Below are 15009 nucleotides of genomic sequence, written 5' to 3'. Positions count from 1 at the left end.
TTTTAGCTGGGGGGTGCCTGGGTGGCTCAGTGGGTTAAGCCTCTGCCTTCGGCTCAGGTCATGATCGCCGGGTCCCGGGATCGAGCCCCACATCGGGCTCTCTGCTCGGCAGGGAGCCTGCTTCTCCCTCTCTCTCTGCCTGCCTCTTTGCCTACTTGTGATCTCTGTCAGATAAATAAATAAAATCTTTAAAAAAAAATGTTTTAGCTGGAATTCAAGAATCTACAAGAAGATGTTATAACCCCTTCCACCTCCCACCCTAAATTTTAACTCTCCTTCTCTGCATTACATTCTAGCCACATTGAATTATTTGACCCGAATGGTTGCCTCTAAGTTTTTATATAGACTGTACCCTCCAGGTGACCCAATTCATTCCTGGGTCTCCAATATCTATTTAACATTTATAAAACCCAGGAGCTGGCCTCCTCCACGGAGCCCTCATGACTCCACACGGGCTCAGTTCAGTGTGTGTTCCTCCTCTGTGCCCTCCTGGCCCTTGGCATTCACCAACTGTTAACAATTGTTCATTGTGTGTTCATTTAAAAGTGAAGACTAGCTCAATTTATGTTACCCCAAAACCTAGCACAGGCATGAAACATTGTAGTCATAAATAAATCGATGATGAGGGGATGGATCTATCCATGATAATAAAAAGCCCCAAATCACTTAGTATGTTGGCTTCCAGCACTTCCAATATTAGCATCACCTGGGGGACTTAAAAAACAGAAACTGATGTAGAAGGCTCATCCCAAGGCTGCTGAATCATAGTATCTCAGCCATAGGACTCTGCCTCTGTACTTTTTGAAAGCTTCCCAGAGATTCTGGAGTGCAAGGAGTGGAAAATCGCAAATTTAAACGGTAGGCCAGGGAAGGTAGCCACTCTGCCCTCTGGTGGTAACTCGCCACACTACACCCTTCTTGCCGGGAGCTTGCTTCTCTCCATTCTCTCATCTTTGCTCTCAGCCTGGGCTGTCTCTGTGTCTTTCCTCCCAGACCCGGTGCTGCCACAACACTTCACCCAGCTGCTAGCAGATAGAATTAAGTTCTGACCTACCTAAGTGCTCTAACCCTCTAAGCATTTCCCCCAAACTATCCAAGACTGCCGAAATCCCTGCCCTTTAGGAAATGCCAAGCAAAGCAGCATTTTTCTTAGGGATCGGAGGACAGGATCCAGATAAAATGTGTAGGTTGTGGGGTAAACTGTGTCAGTGCCTCAACCCCATCACCCAGAGCACCACAGCCCCCCAGATGCCAGAGAGAAGCAAGGAGAGTTGCTCTGCAAAGGAGAGCTCAAGCTTCAGGTGGCCTAGGAGGAGCAGGAGAGTGGGAGTGAATGGGTGAGGGGCGGGTCCTGGTTCTTTAAGACAAGCCCAGTCCCTCTGCAGAGAAACATTGCCTGTTTGGGGTCAGGCAAATTCAGAAAAACTGAAAAGAACAAGAGAAAAAAGTATTACATGGAAGCCAGCCCTCAAGGAGGTGGCTATGGCTTCTGAAATCACTGCCATCGATAAGCATCTGGAGTCCCACTGGTTGTGTGTGGTGGTCTCTACAGGCCGAAGGGGTCCCACTTCAAACCCCCATCCAAAAAGGGACTGGAAAGATCCAAAATAGTTATGTTCACTGGGATGGTAACCATATAAAAATATGTATGTTTGTGGAAGGCAATAAGTAAAAGAAAAATAAAACGGGTCAAGGGGGTGAACAATGGGTCATTTCCTTTTCAAAACATTCTTGAATATTGTTTGTTATCTTGTCAGTAACTAAAATAAGCATATTGGGAAAAACAAGAAACAAAAAAAAAAAACCCTGAATAAGAGGATAAATACAGAAGCCTGAGCCTGGCGAGACACCTTGTTACCCACAAACATAAAGGGACCGTGTGAAAACTGCCGTAGTCACAGGGAAGCTGAGCCCGAGCAATGTCCATCAGCCCTCGGGAAGGGGCAGCCGTGCCACTGGGGTAGAGCCACCAAACACATGTGACGACTACAGGATTTGTCAGTGCCAAGGTCCTGCACTCTCCCACCCACAGAGGGAAAGCAAGGGCAGCGCCATGTTGTCACCCAGCTCTCATGTCCCTGGGAGGGGCATTTCTGGGGCGTTATGATTTACACTGGGCCACAAAAGCAGGAGGAGTCCAGCTTCTTCCCTCTGCTGTGAGGACGTTCTCCTGGGATCAAGATTAAATATCACTATCTGGGAGAGGAGGTATCATTAGGCGGATGTGGATTCGATGTGCCTTGGAGAGACAGTGGAGAACTTGTGATGAAGAGGGGACATCTTCCGTAGGCTTTAGAAGTTATGAATTTCTCTCCAAGGCCTCCTTGTGATTTAGGAACCTCATTAATTTATTTCCTTTATGTTTGGAAAGTATATTAAATGCCTTTTTTTGCCCTTCCTATGCTTGCTATACATGAAAGGGGGTTGAGGGAGCTCCTCAGAGGTTTCTGGGTGAGATACTTAAGGGTCTGGCCTAGAAGCAGACCAGAGCCCCTACACCATGAGACTCGCATATACCATCCCTTGACCACATGTGATGGTGGCTTTTCACTGGTAAATGTGGAGCCTTCGGTCATTTTAGGAATCAAAACTCTGAAGGGATGTTTTCTGGGCCAGGGCACTAACTCCTGGGGTATACAACCAGGTGCCCGAGTCACCAAAGCATGGAGGTATTCCAAGAGAAGGGCCATCTCGAGAGGGAGGGGCCCTGGGGAGGACGTTCTCCGTGTCTGTGCTCTGAACTTACCATTGTCTTTTTCACATACACTTCTTGACCTCGGGACAATCCAAAATCTGCTATTTTGGCTACATAGTTTTCACCAACTAAAATGTTCCTGGCAGCCAGATCCCTGTGGATAAACTGAAATTTTAAAAAACATCATGTATTTTCAGCATTTTTGCTTGTTCGCTCATTCTGCTGGCACAGAGCCACTGGGGCAAGAACTCTGGGAAATAGAGAAGTGAGGAATCCAAGTCCCTTAAACATCCCCCTCCAAAGTCCTCAGTGGGTTGTGCCAAATGACCTGCCATGTCTTGGGAAGCATTTCATGGGGAAAAAGAAAAAAGAAAGAAAAGAAACCCAGGTCACTAAATCTTCCTGTTGCCAGGTAAGTCCTCTGCTACCGCGCATCGTTTGGACCCAGGAGAAGCTATGATGGGTTAGGGCACCCCACCAAATGCATATGCCGACCTTCACTAAATACAGGTATTGCCAGTGTTCGGCCTTAACTTCTATACAAATAGAACAGTAAGAAAGACATGAAAATTAGGGAGATTCTAAGGGGAATTACTGGCGAAGAGGAATTGAAAAATGCATAGATTTAACTCAACTCTAATCCTGGAGAGAATTCTAAAGGAAAGATGTCCAAAGCAAGGTCCTTACAACAAACCTGTTTTTGGCTCAAGTAGTCCATACCCCGGGCCACGTCTGCTGCGAAATGGAGAAGCTGCTGGGAGGAGAGCGTGGAGGCAGTGCTGTTGGCGATGGCAAAGGCTGGATCGGTCTCCAGCACTCGGCTCTTGCGCAGGAAGTCCAGGAGGTTTCCATGGGGGGCGTATTCGATGGCCAGGTACAGGTAGCCTGTGGGGAAAGGGAGAGAGATCACCTTCTCAGCAGCTGTGAAATTTCTGAGATGGGCTATGGTCCTGGGAACTGCTTATAAAACTCGGTATCTAAAAGCAACAGGTCTAGCGGTACCAACCTCGGGAACGCCGGCGACAGGAGGAAGAGAAGTTCCATGCTCCTGCCGTGCTTAAAGGGCACCATGCTTGAACCCGGGGTCCCCTCTTTCCCACACCCCTCCCTCCTGCCACTTGTGGATTAACATGGAAGCTTCCTGAATGCTTTCACCCTCTCAGGAAGAAGAACAGAATGAAATGAACGTGTTTTCCTTCAGAAGCTCTAGGAGAGCAGATGCACGTCATCTTTTTTTTTTTTTTTTTGGTCAATATTGATGGAGAACTAATATGAGCCAGGCGTGTTATTCCATTTACTTTCTAACTTTTCTTGAGATTATTTTTTAAAAAGGAAAAGATTCTGTATCCATGGCAGATGGACCCACACCAGGCAACATTCTCTCTACAGGTTCTATTCCTCCCTGGAAGTTCGTACTCAGTCACCGTATTGCTGATTAGCTCACCGGTCAGCACAGTCTAATGTCAGAGACTGCCTCTTGCTTAGAGAGATGAGAAAACTCAAACTTTTAGAGACAAATAAAACAATAGATCCTCGAACAAATTATAGTCCATTGTCTTGGTTTTATTCCAAATTGTTTGTTTTAATAAAATTACTTTCTTCCATTAAAAACGTTGATCTCTTGAGTCAATGAAAAGTAGACTGATTTTACTGTCTTTTAGAGGTAAATTTTTTTGGTATACCTTTTTTAAAATTTAAAATGTCAAGTGATTATAAACTTCAATGCCATTCTAAGACATTGAAATTCTGGCCAAAAAAAAAAAAAAAAAAAGTCTAACACGGTACCATGTTGCACTGTAAGTCAAGATACACCTCAATTCTTTCTCACTTCCTTACTGAACTATAAATTTTAAGAGTCAACCAGTTATGGGCTAAGGTGATGATAGAGCGAAAATTTGGAAGATACATATTTTTCTGTTGATGGTGGTTACTTTTTTTTTTTTTTAACTTTTCATTTACTGTTGTTCCATGCGGATTACTCTTTTCAGGAAATAGCTCACAAATAAATGTCATTACTTCATTATCTAACCTAAGGGACATGATCTGGCTTTCAGAATTACACCCTTATTGGATCACAGAATGATATATTATTTGAAGTCCCAGTATTTTTAGTTTAATAAATTGAGGAAAAGGAAGTAGTCTCTTTTCTATTGTTGCTGTTTGTGCGTGCTGCAAAGTCAACAAGAGGTTGTCAAGTTTGTAAATAATTGCTGTGTGGAGCTTTTTCGTGGACACGAACTTTTCCATGAGAAATTAAGTGAAAGCCTTCCTGTAGAACTAGAAACCCGGGTAGCCTGGAGACATAAACTCATGGAAGTACTCAGTAATATCTGAATTGATAATATAAGTTGAAGGATGCCTGGGTGGCTCAGTGGGTTAAAGCCTCTGCCTTTGGCTCAGGTCATGATCTCAGGGTCCTGGGATCGAGCCCCACATCAGGCTCTCTGCTCAGTGGGGAGGCTGCTTCCTCCTCTCTCTCTGCCTGCTTCTTTGCCTACTTGTGATCTTTCTCTGTGTGTCAAATAAATAAATAAAATCTTTAAAAAATAATAATATAAGTTAACTTTAAGAGTGTGACATAGGGTAGTTGTAAAGCTCCACCATAATTGTACCAGTAATGGTTTTGGAAAAAAATAAAGCTCAATCAGATATAAGATTATTGTTTTTATTTTATCCTAATCATCACCAATGCTTTCACATTACAGTTGATTATTGGCATTCATGGATTTTACAGTCAGAATATCAGTGTCTTGGGTTTGGAGGGAAAAAGGTAAGCAATTAAGAAAATCCAAAGCACTTCTCTCTTCCTGATGCTGAAGGCTTCCCTGATATACCTAAGCAACAGCAGCCGAGGAAACCTCTGGGTCAGCAAAGATGGGAGTTTGCAGCAACCATGGGAACGTCTGGGCAGTAATGATGAACCACATCAGAGGGCAAAAGATCCAACCTTGAGACCTACCTCCAGCACTACTACTCAGCACAGTTTATAAATGGGACTAGACATTCCGATTAAGACTGCAACTTTTTTTTTTAAAAGGTAACATTCTTGGGACACCTGGGTGGCTCAGTTGGTTGGGCAGCTGCCTTCGGCTCAGGTCATGATCCCAGCATCCTGGGATCGAGTCCCACATCAGGCTCCTTGTTCTGTGGGGAGCCTGCTTCTCCCTCTGCCTCTGCCTGCCACTCTGTCTGCCTGTGCTCACTCTCTCTCTCTCTTTCTGACAAATAAATAAATAAATAAAATCTTTTAAAAAAAAAAGGTAACATTCTTAAGATTATTATCTTTACTGATCTTAATATGGACTGTGCTTGTTTCAAAAGAAAAAATTCTGGCAGGAAAGATAGGAAAAGCACATCTTACCACGATGTTCACACGCTCCCAAGAGATTGATGATGTTTGGGTGGTGGCCAAGTTTACAGAGAACCTCCAGTTCCCCAGCAAAGTCCCTGTGGTCATCTTTGGAGGCATATTCTGGGAAGAAAGTCAAGAGTTGTGATTCCCTCTCTCTTAGACCTCTTGGGAAACAGTTGTCCTGTCCTGCTCCCCTCAGAGGACCTTCAGAGTCACCATCAGGTCTAGAAAACTGTACAGAAACCAGAGATTACTCTAGGAAGAGTACTTGGAACTGCTGACACCTTGGGCTGACACTTCTTTGTTGTTGGGAGCTGTCCTGTGCACAATAGGATGTTTGGCAGCACATCTGGCTTCTCCCACTAGATAGCAGCAACCCAGCCAAAAATGTATACAGATGCTGCTGAATGTTCCCCCAAAGGGCAAAACCACCCCTGCTTGAGAACCTCTCCTTTACACTTTTCCTCGTTTCGACTCTCAAAGACCCCGTGAAATGACTTGGTAGCGACGGAGTGGCCTCCACTTTAGACTCTACCTGTTCTAGCTGAAGCCGCTGTCCAGCAACAAATATGCTGAGCAGGAGAACCAGTTTCAGAGCAACAACACAAGGAATGCAGACACCTTGCTTTATTACCATAATTTTAACTTGCTTTTCCACAAAGCAGTCCTGCTAAAACAGAAACTCAAATCCCACAGTATTTTTATGGAAGTGCTTAGTGGTCAGGAAACTAGTCTTTTCGTCCTGTCTCTCCCTTAGCATTTGGTCAGAAGAAGGATCTCCAGGACCAACCAGGCTGAAGGGAAGGTGCTTTCTGGTTGTTGAACAAACCGATCAGCCTTGGTCAGTGACAAAGCACTCATGCTGCTCTTGCACAGGAAAGGTGGGAGAGGGGGACTGTTGGGTGCTGGTGGCCCTGTGTTGGCCTGAATATGCTTGGAAATTACAGGAATGTTTCATAGGGGCTAAGGGTACCCATAAAACTAGCTAGTAGGCAATCCCAGGCCAGATACACTGTTCTTACCACAAGAAGCCCGAGGGTCAATGCCTTGGGAGCATTTTTAAAATGAAGTTCTTTATAAGCAAGTTGTCCCCCTATTTCGGTAATTGTCCTTCTCTGAATGCATCACTCTCCCCCATGACAGTTTCTGCCCTGATGCCCCATTTAAGCTATTTCACCTCTTCACATAGGCATGAGACAATCAGGCTCAGTTCAGATTTTAAAAGCCTGGCTTTTACAAGATTCTATACCCTGTTCCCTCATCCTGTCCTTACTGTACCCCCAAACTCCCCATGACTAACATAGCAAAATGGAAAAGAGACTTAAGCAAGACCGTGCGTGTGTGTGTGTGTGTGTGTGTGCGCATGCGTGCGCACGTGTGTGTGTTTGAAACATACTACTATCCCTAAGCACAGACACTATTTTATTTGTTTTATTTTATTTCTTTTCTGACAACCCTGTAAAAAGCAGCCATGACATAATGAGATTTAGGGTTAATTCCAACTTTAGGTTCCATATTGTGGTCAAAAAGGAAAACCTAGGGGCGCCTGGGTGGCTCAGTGGGTTAGAGCCTCTGCCTTCGGCTCGGGTCGTGATCCCGGGGTCCTGGGATCGAGCCCCACATCAGGCTCTCTGCTCGGCGGGGAGCCTGGTTCCTCCTCTCTCTCTCTCTCTCTGCCTGCCTCTCTGCCTAATTGTGATCTCTGTCAAATAAATAAATAAAAATCTTAAAAAAAAAAAAAAGGAAAACCTAGCAGCAACCTTAGAGAGCCCGCTTTGTGAAGGTGACCAACAACAGCAGTTCATAACATTCCCTGCTCTAATTCATGGCTTTCCAAGGCCGGATGCTGTACAAACGACACCGCGGCGTCCTCGTCAAGCCATGCGTAAACTCCTCACAGAAGAGAACACAGCCAGGACCGCCAGTGAGCTAGTCAGTCTGCTTTCTCAGAGGAGGTATATTAGCCATCTTGGTAAGTGGGTAAGCTCCAAGCAGTCCTGAGATGAACACAACTGGAAAAGATTTAGTTCTTCTGACCTTAGGTCGGTAGCTTTCAAACTTGAGCATACAGAAGGATCACAGAGCACACATGTTAAGAACACAGATTCTCACGTGTCCCCCCCAGAAATTCACCTACACTAGACCCGACAGTGGGAGAGGCCAAGAAGATGAATTTCTAACAATGTCTCCAGGAGCTCTGTTGCCGATCATCCACGAAGACAGTAGTTTGCAAAGTGTGGTCTCCAAACCCTGGCATCAGCATCATCTGTGAGCTAATTAGAAAGGCAAATCCTCTGGCTCCGCCCCAGACTTGCTGAATCAGAAACCAGGGTGGACCCCAACAGTTTGTTTTTAACAAGCCTTCCAGGTGATTCAGATACTCACTCCACTTTGAGAACCACTGCATCAAGAGAAACAACAGCGTTCCCCTGAAGTTAGCCATGTGTGACAGAGATCTATCTATATTGTCACATCCCAACGAGTCGAGACGTGGCCTGTAAACAGCTCATGCCTTCATGTTTATGGCCTGGCCCTATCACTGGCTATCCTCAAAGGAACTACCACCTGCCATTGTTCAGAACAGCTGTATTTGACATCATGCCAATTTTCTGTTTAAATAATTTAAGACCATAGCGGAAAGATCTGACAGGAAGTGAAGTTTTCTCCCCACCCTAGTGAAATGCTGACTTGATCTGGTCAAGCACTGACCTTTCATCCTCTTGATGGCAGCATCCATCCGTAACCCGTCCTTCTTGATGCGCGCCTTAAGAACCTGGCCAAAATTACCCTCCCCGATCACATCTTGAAATTTGATGTCATTCCAGTCAAGCACTGGATAAATTGTAGGATCCGGGTTGTTTTTGGCCTTCCTGTTCAGGGCCAGAGTTCCTGAGTTGAACTGCACAGCTGGTTCTTCCCTCTGGAGAAATAATTTTTTCATGGTTTAGTGTCAGGATTTTTCATAATTCTAATGTGCATAAATATTCCTGGTTTGTATCCATACCAGGTAAAACAAGAAACTGTCTAATTCTAAAATGCAGATGGAAATAGGTTTCATCTAACAGGCTGTCTAAAGGGCTGCATGAGGTAATTCCAGGGCTCAGGTGGAAGGCATGCTGCAATCGATTAGCAATGTCTGCAGAGCACAAGGCATAGGGGAATAACAGTAAGTATGCCACAGGATAGCATATCCCTGAGTTAGTCACACTTGAGTTTCTGCTGAGCTGGGGAACAAACAGGTGTTCAGTTCTGGTTTGGAAAAGAACTCCGAGATCCTGTCTGGGGCAGTAACAGGCCATGCATCGCTAAGAGCTTTCCTTGCATTATCTTGGTCTATTATTGACTCTTACTCTCAATGACTTCTCCTAAACCTTTGAACCTCTCAAGCCCATTCTGGAGCAGACTCTGGCTCCAGGATGACAGAGGCATACAGTAAAGCCCAACACAGCATCCCCTTTTCTCCTGAGTTTGATAGACTGTTGACATATCAGGAGAAAGCAGTGGGACCATGAGCAGCTCCAGCACTCCCAGCCCCCTTGCTAGTTTTTCTTCTCCAGAGACAGCCTGAGTTGAGTCCCTTCTGGCATGGAGTCAGATAACAAAGCTCCCCTTATCCTCCAAGGAGGGGACTCTCAGGGATTTGTGGACAGGAAGCTGCACCTCATCTGGAATGTGTAATTGTACCCAATGTTTCAAACATGGAATTGATAAAGTCAGGTACAAATTCATTTGACAGAATTTGAAACCACAAACTAGAAAAATGTTCTAGTTTTAGAAAAACATCCTAGTTTTAGAAAAACATTCAGGCTATAGCATACCAAAGGAATCAAACTGGGTGTATACTGGTCAGGTATGATTTTGTAAGCCTTAGTTACTGGTCAAAATTTCTAGATGAAAGAATGGGGCTGTGCCAGGTATTATAAACTATGACTGCAGACTGATGGGTACACAAGAATGGAGAGACACATGTGAACATAAAAATTCACATATATTACACATATAATATATATGAGCAATAATAAGACTGGGAGGTATTAGAAGAATTAAGCAGGAACTGGAAATAGGAAATGTGGGGGAAATTTTTCTAGCACAACACATCGTTACCCATCACACTGAGATCTGGTTATGTTCATGTCCTTCCTTATTAACAGCATTCAATTCTTCATATTGCAAGACTGGTCCTCCTGGTGACTCATCGCTATGATGATAATACATCTCATTTCGGCAGGGCAATAGTTCTGTTTTAGCCCTGTTTTCCTAAATAATTATTAAGAGCAAACTTTCCACTCTCAAATTCATTCCAGTTTGGACAACACATTACATAGTCATGTTGTTTATCTCCCATTTCATAATGGAAGTCAAAGAGAAGATGAGACCTGCCTAAGGGAAACATTTGCTTTACAAGTAAATTTCCTGGTCCACATCTTTTTTTTTTTTTTTTTTTTTTTTAAAGTAGGCCCCACACCTAGCGTGGAGCCCAACATGAGGCTTGAACTCACAACACTGAGAACAGGACCTGAGCTGAAATCAAGAGTCGGTTGCTAAACCAAGTGAGCCACCCAGGCACCCCTCCTGGTCCACATCTTTAAAGTGAGGATTCTGCATACATGCAGACTTGTACTTATTAGCTACATTAATTAATTAGCTACATTAGCTAATTAGCTACTTATTAGCTAGTAGGAAGATGAGGCACTACCACGTTTTGGAAAGCTTGGGCCATTCTCCTTTGGACATTTGCCCTCTTCAATTGCAACATGATCAGGAAGGCCAACAGCACCGTCAGGCAAGTCATTCCCGCCGAGCCAAGGATGGCTATAAGCAGCATCTTCCCACCTCCAAGGTCTGCTGGTGCTGCACAGAACACAGGAGAAGCGGCAGGTTTAGTTTAGGAGAGAGAAGCCAAGACCATCCTTGGGCAACATCATGGTACAATGGATATGTAATGGCAGCCCTGGTTCTGCCAACTAATTGCTAGGGGACGTTCAGCTACTCATTTATATGTTCTGAAACTCAATGGAGAGGAGTCTGACTCACAGGACTGTTAGAAGACCTGCAAAAAGAAAGGGAAAAGTGCTAAGCATTAGTTATTACCATTTGTCCCACTTTTACTTCCAAGTAAGGCCCAAGCAGTAGCACATAATCAAGTAGCAGCAAGAATGACTAACTAGATATAAAGCTTTGGGAAGGTGGCTAAATGTCCCTGCACAATTTCCCTAACTAGAAAAGCTCTCAAGTCTTAAGTTGCTGAATTTAAATCTGTAAGTTATCTTGCCTTTTTTTTTTTTTTCTTGTTTAAAAGCTGATAGAGAAAATCCAAGAATGCCATTGGGAGAATGAAGGAAAGGAGGAGGGGAAGGAGGGAAAGACAGAAAAGAAAAATCATTAAATGAGGGCTTAAGTAAAAATCAACTGTTAAAGATTATGCTCTAACCCATTTTTCCCTTTATTTAAACAAAAAAAAATTAAATGCAATACATTTTCTGAAAAACAGTATGTAGAGCAAGACCCTATGTTCTTACAAGTACTCTTTTGTGATTACCTCTCTTTCCTTCCTTCTCTCTCTAAGCATGGGTACATAAAGACACGTCTGGAACAGAATGGTGAGAATTTTGTTGCTTTGTTATGCCTTGTTTTTAATTTTTCTGTTTGTATTTTATGTATAGCTTGGATTTAGGGCCTGTATACATTGTACTAAAGCACAAATAAATGTAAAAAATAGGCATTAATTAAGGGTGTCACCTGAAAACTGCAACTCTCTATAACTGGCAGACTCCTCATTCCTTGGACATTTCAAAAATATTCCAAAGAATCAGCCCTGAAAATATGGCATGGTTCCTTTTATTTCTTAAGTAACCCTTGAAAACCAAGAAGTTTTTACTACCAGAAGATTTTCTGTAAAAATAAACTCTAGCCCAGATTATAAATCTGCAAAACTCTCCACCTAACCTCACTCTGTGTTCCCCTGCACACGTTGCTGAGGGCTGGCAGGCGCCATTGCAGACAGAGTTCAAAGGGAAGGTGCTCTGGGAGCTGCAGCCCCCCCCAACCCTGGTCCCTTACCCACTTAACTACATTCAAATGGCATTATCAGCCATAATCACTGAGCATCGTGTGCCTGGCACTCTGAAAGACCTCCAGCTATCTCAAAAAGCTTACTCTCACTGGAATGGGGGTTAGTGGTGGACATGGAGACATCATAATTTAGATCCAGAAAGTAAAAACAAAACAAAACCAACCAACCAACCAACAAAAAACCCCAACTTAGAAGAGCATAGTGTCCTCAAAGTTAAAAGAGGAGTTCATTCTTGAGAAAGAATGGAGTTGGTTCTTGGAACTTCCCACTGAAGCACATGCACAGGCCTGCCTTCACTAAGCAGGTTCCATGTTCTTTTTCTGTGGAATGAAATTCATATTCCTCAGAGCCTCCATTCCTGGATGGGGCGTGCTGATGGGCTGATTTAGGCTTAACAAAAGAAAATGGATCAACAGGGTATCCCTCCCAGGGGCATTTTCATTTTAAGAACCTATCTAGAGGGGTGCCTGGGTGGCTTAGTGGGTTAAAGCCTCTGCCTTTGGCTCAGGTCATGATCTCAGGGTCCTGGGATCAAGTCCCACATTGGGCTCTCTGCTCAGCGGGGAGCCTGCTTCTCCCTCCTCTTCAGCCTGCCTCTCTGCCTACTTGTGATCTCTCTCTCTCTCTCTAATAAATTTTTAAAAATCTTTAAAAATAAAAAAATAAAAAAAATATATAAAAAAAAATAAAAATAAAAAAAAATAATAATAAAAAGAACCTATCTAGAGATGGAGAAGCCTAGGACAAATGAATTATGTCACATCACATATATATGAGGTAAATATCTTAATTAAGATAATGGGGCTTTTCTGATACTCTCCAGAAACAATCCTAGGTAAATACCTGTCCACTCTACCAACCTTGAGATTTAGAAAGGGTCATCAGTTCATGAGAAAAGGTTGGGTTGCTTGACCCTATGTTGTTCTCTGCAAAAATGTCCACCTGGTAAGCTGTTTCAGGCTCTAGGCCCTTGAGCTGATACTGGGTAATGGTGGCATTCTTGATCTTCACATCAATGTGCTGGTCTTCATTCTTGCCCTGAACCTTGTAACGGATGATAATAGAAGAAATAGAATAGCCATCCAAGATTGTCCAAGAGATCATGGCTGTGGAGTCTGTGATGTTAGAAATCCTGATATTTTCTGGTTGAGGAGGGAGAACTGGAAATTTAAAAAAAAATTCACTTAAGTTACACTACCATCTCTTAGATTACTATGCTTTTAATGGATACTTACTGTTAGCACATAAACTAAGAAGGGCAAATAGGTGTTTTCTTGGGTAGTAATTCCAATCAACTGGAAGTGGACTCTATGCAGACTTGACAAAATGGCACAAGACAGGAAAATGGCAACACATATTTCATCATATATTTTCTCATCCTTGCATTAAATTAAGACATCAAATTCTGTTACAACTAGTAGAAATTGGGCAAAGTGTATGAATAAATTCATCAAAAAGCAGAAATCCATATGCCAAAGAAAAGATACTCCACATTGCTAATTATTAAGAAAATGAAAATTGAATTTAATAGTGGGGTACCATTTTTTACCTTTGAGATTATGAAAAATAAAAAGGTCTCCACCATCAAATGATAGAGATATAGGGAAAAGATATATGAACAGAGATGGATGTAGGGAAAATGATACTCTCATATACCCCTGGGCATTGTACACATTGAACGAGAAACATGGCCCATCAGTTCTACTTCTGGACAGATCCTCTAGGACAGCTCTCACATCTATACACCTGGAGACATGTATAAGGATGGTCATTGCACTTTTGTTTGGGATAGTTTAAAAAAAAAAAAAAAGAAAGGAGAATATGGTACACAAAGGAAACAACCTAAATATCCACCTCAAAGAGAACGGATAAATAAGACCATATAGTCAGAACACAGAATGTTATGCAGAAATTTTAAAAGTATATGTCAGATCATAAAAGTATATGTCAACAATGAACAGAAATCATAGTGTTAATTCAAAAAAGCAAAATGAAGAACAGTATGTGTGCATATGTGCACTTATAGATGAATCTAACATATCGAGCTGATTCAACCTTGAATGGAAAGATACGCAGCAAACTCATAATTGGATTGTCTCCAGGGAGTCAGCCCTAAAATGAGAGTAGGGATGACAGGCCAAGGGCCCTGTGAGCCGTATTGTGTTTTTACTTCCACGAATCAACAAAAGAGCTGAAAACAAGTATGACAAAATAGAACCAGTTGTTAATTCTGGGTGGTAGGAACGTGGGTGTTTGTTGAATTACTCTTTGAGTATTCTGTAAATTTCACGAATTTTTAAAAATTGATGAAGAATCCCTTAATGCCACCATGACAGGTGAGACTTCCACATGTCACTGACACAGGAGAGTGGCTGGAGGAACACAGAGCCCATTTCTACACCTGGTATTGAGCAAGTGGAGATAGGCAGCTGCAGAGGGGAACCTCAGACATCGGGTGTTGGCAAGGGACCCCATGATCCTAACCTAAATGATAGTCCATGTGGCCAAGACATATTTTATCTTTCCAAGGACTCCAAAATACATAGACACAGTTCTAATGCAGTGACGCAAAACAGAACTCCTTGCTTAATGACGAAAAACTTTCAATACTACCAAGAAACCCAAGAAGTTCCATCTAATTTTAAATGACCAATCTGAAATAGAGGAAATCCTGAGTTGCAGAATATTTTGAAAGAAAAGAGGTTTTATTACTCTCAAATGTATGTTCTAACCCTAAGAATTATCTACTACTGAAGATTTTTCAAGCAGAATTCTTCGACTTTTAAGATTAGGAAACACCTATCTAATTAACCAGCATCTGTGGGTCTGAAAAACAAGACAACCCTGAAAACTGTCCTATAACAAATTAAACATACCCTAGAAACCTTA

The 15009-nt window shown here is 42.8% G+C and overlaps 1 protein-coding gene across 3 annotated transcripts in view; it reads right to left on the bottom strand.

The window, feature by feature from the left end:
* The window catches only part of TEK (TEK receptor tyrosine kinase), a 98186-nt gene that overhangs the window by 7520 nt on the left and 75657 nt on the right, over nucleotides 1–15009 (bottom strand). For 2 of the 3 annotated variants that reach the window (XM_047699695.1, XM_047699693.1), the window contains 6 exons: nucleotides 12981–13280; nucleotides 10744–10898; nucleotides 8757–8967; nucleotides 6057–6167; nucleotides 3390–3580; nucleotides 2747–2860 (listed from right to left, as the gene is read on the bottom strand). In XM_047699695.1, the coding sequence (XP_047555651.1) occupies nucleotides 2747–2860; nucleotides 3390–3580; nucleotides 6057–6167; nucleotides 8757–8967; nucleotides 10744–10898; nucleotides 12981–13280 (1082 nt within the window). The remainder of the gene's footprint in view (nucleotides 1–2746; nucleotides 2861–3389; nucleotides 3581–6056; nucleotides 6168–8756; nucleotides 8968–10743; nucleotides 10899–12980; nucleotides 13281–15009) is intronic. The other variant, XM_047699694.1, reaches the window with a different exon arrangement.

Source organism: Lutra lutra, chromosome 13, assembly GCF_902655055.1.
Source record: "Lutra lutra chromosome 13, mLutLut1.2, whole genome shotgun sequence".
NCBI lineage: Eukaryota > Metazoa > Chordata > Mammalia > Carnivora > Mustelidae > Lutra > Lutra lutra.
Note: the sequence above shows the minus strand (reverse complement) of the source record. Positions and strands in the feature narration are given on the sequence as shown.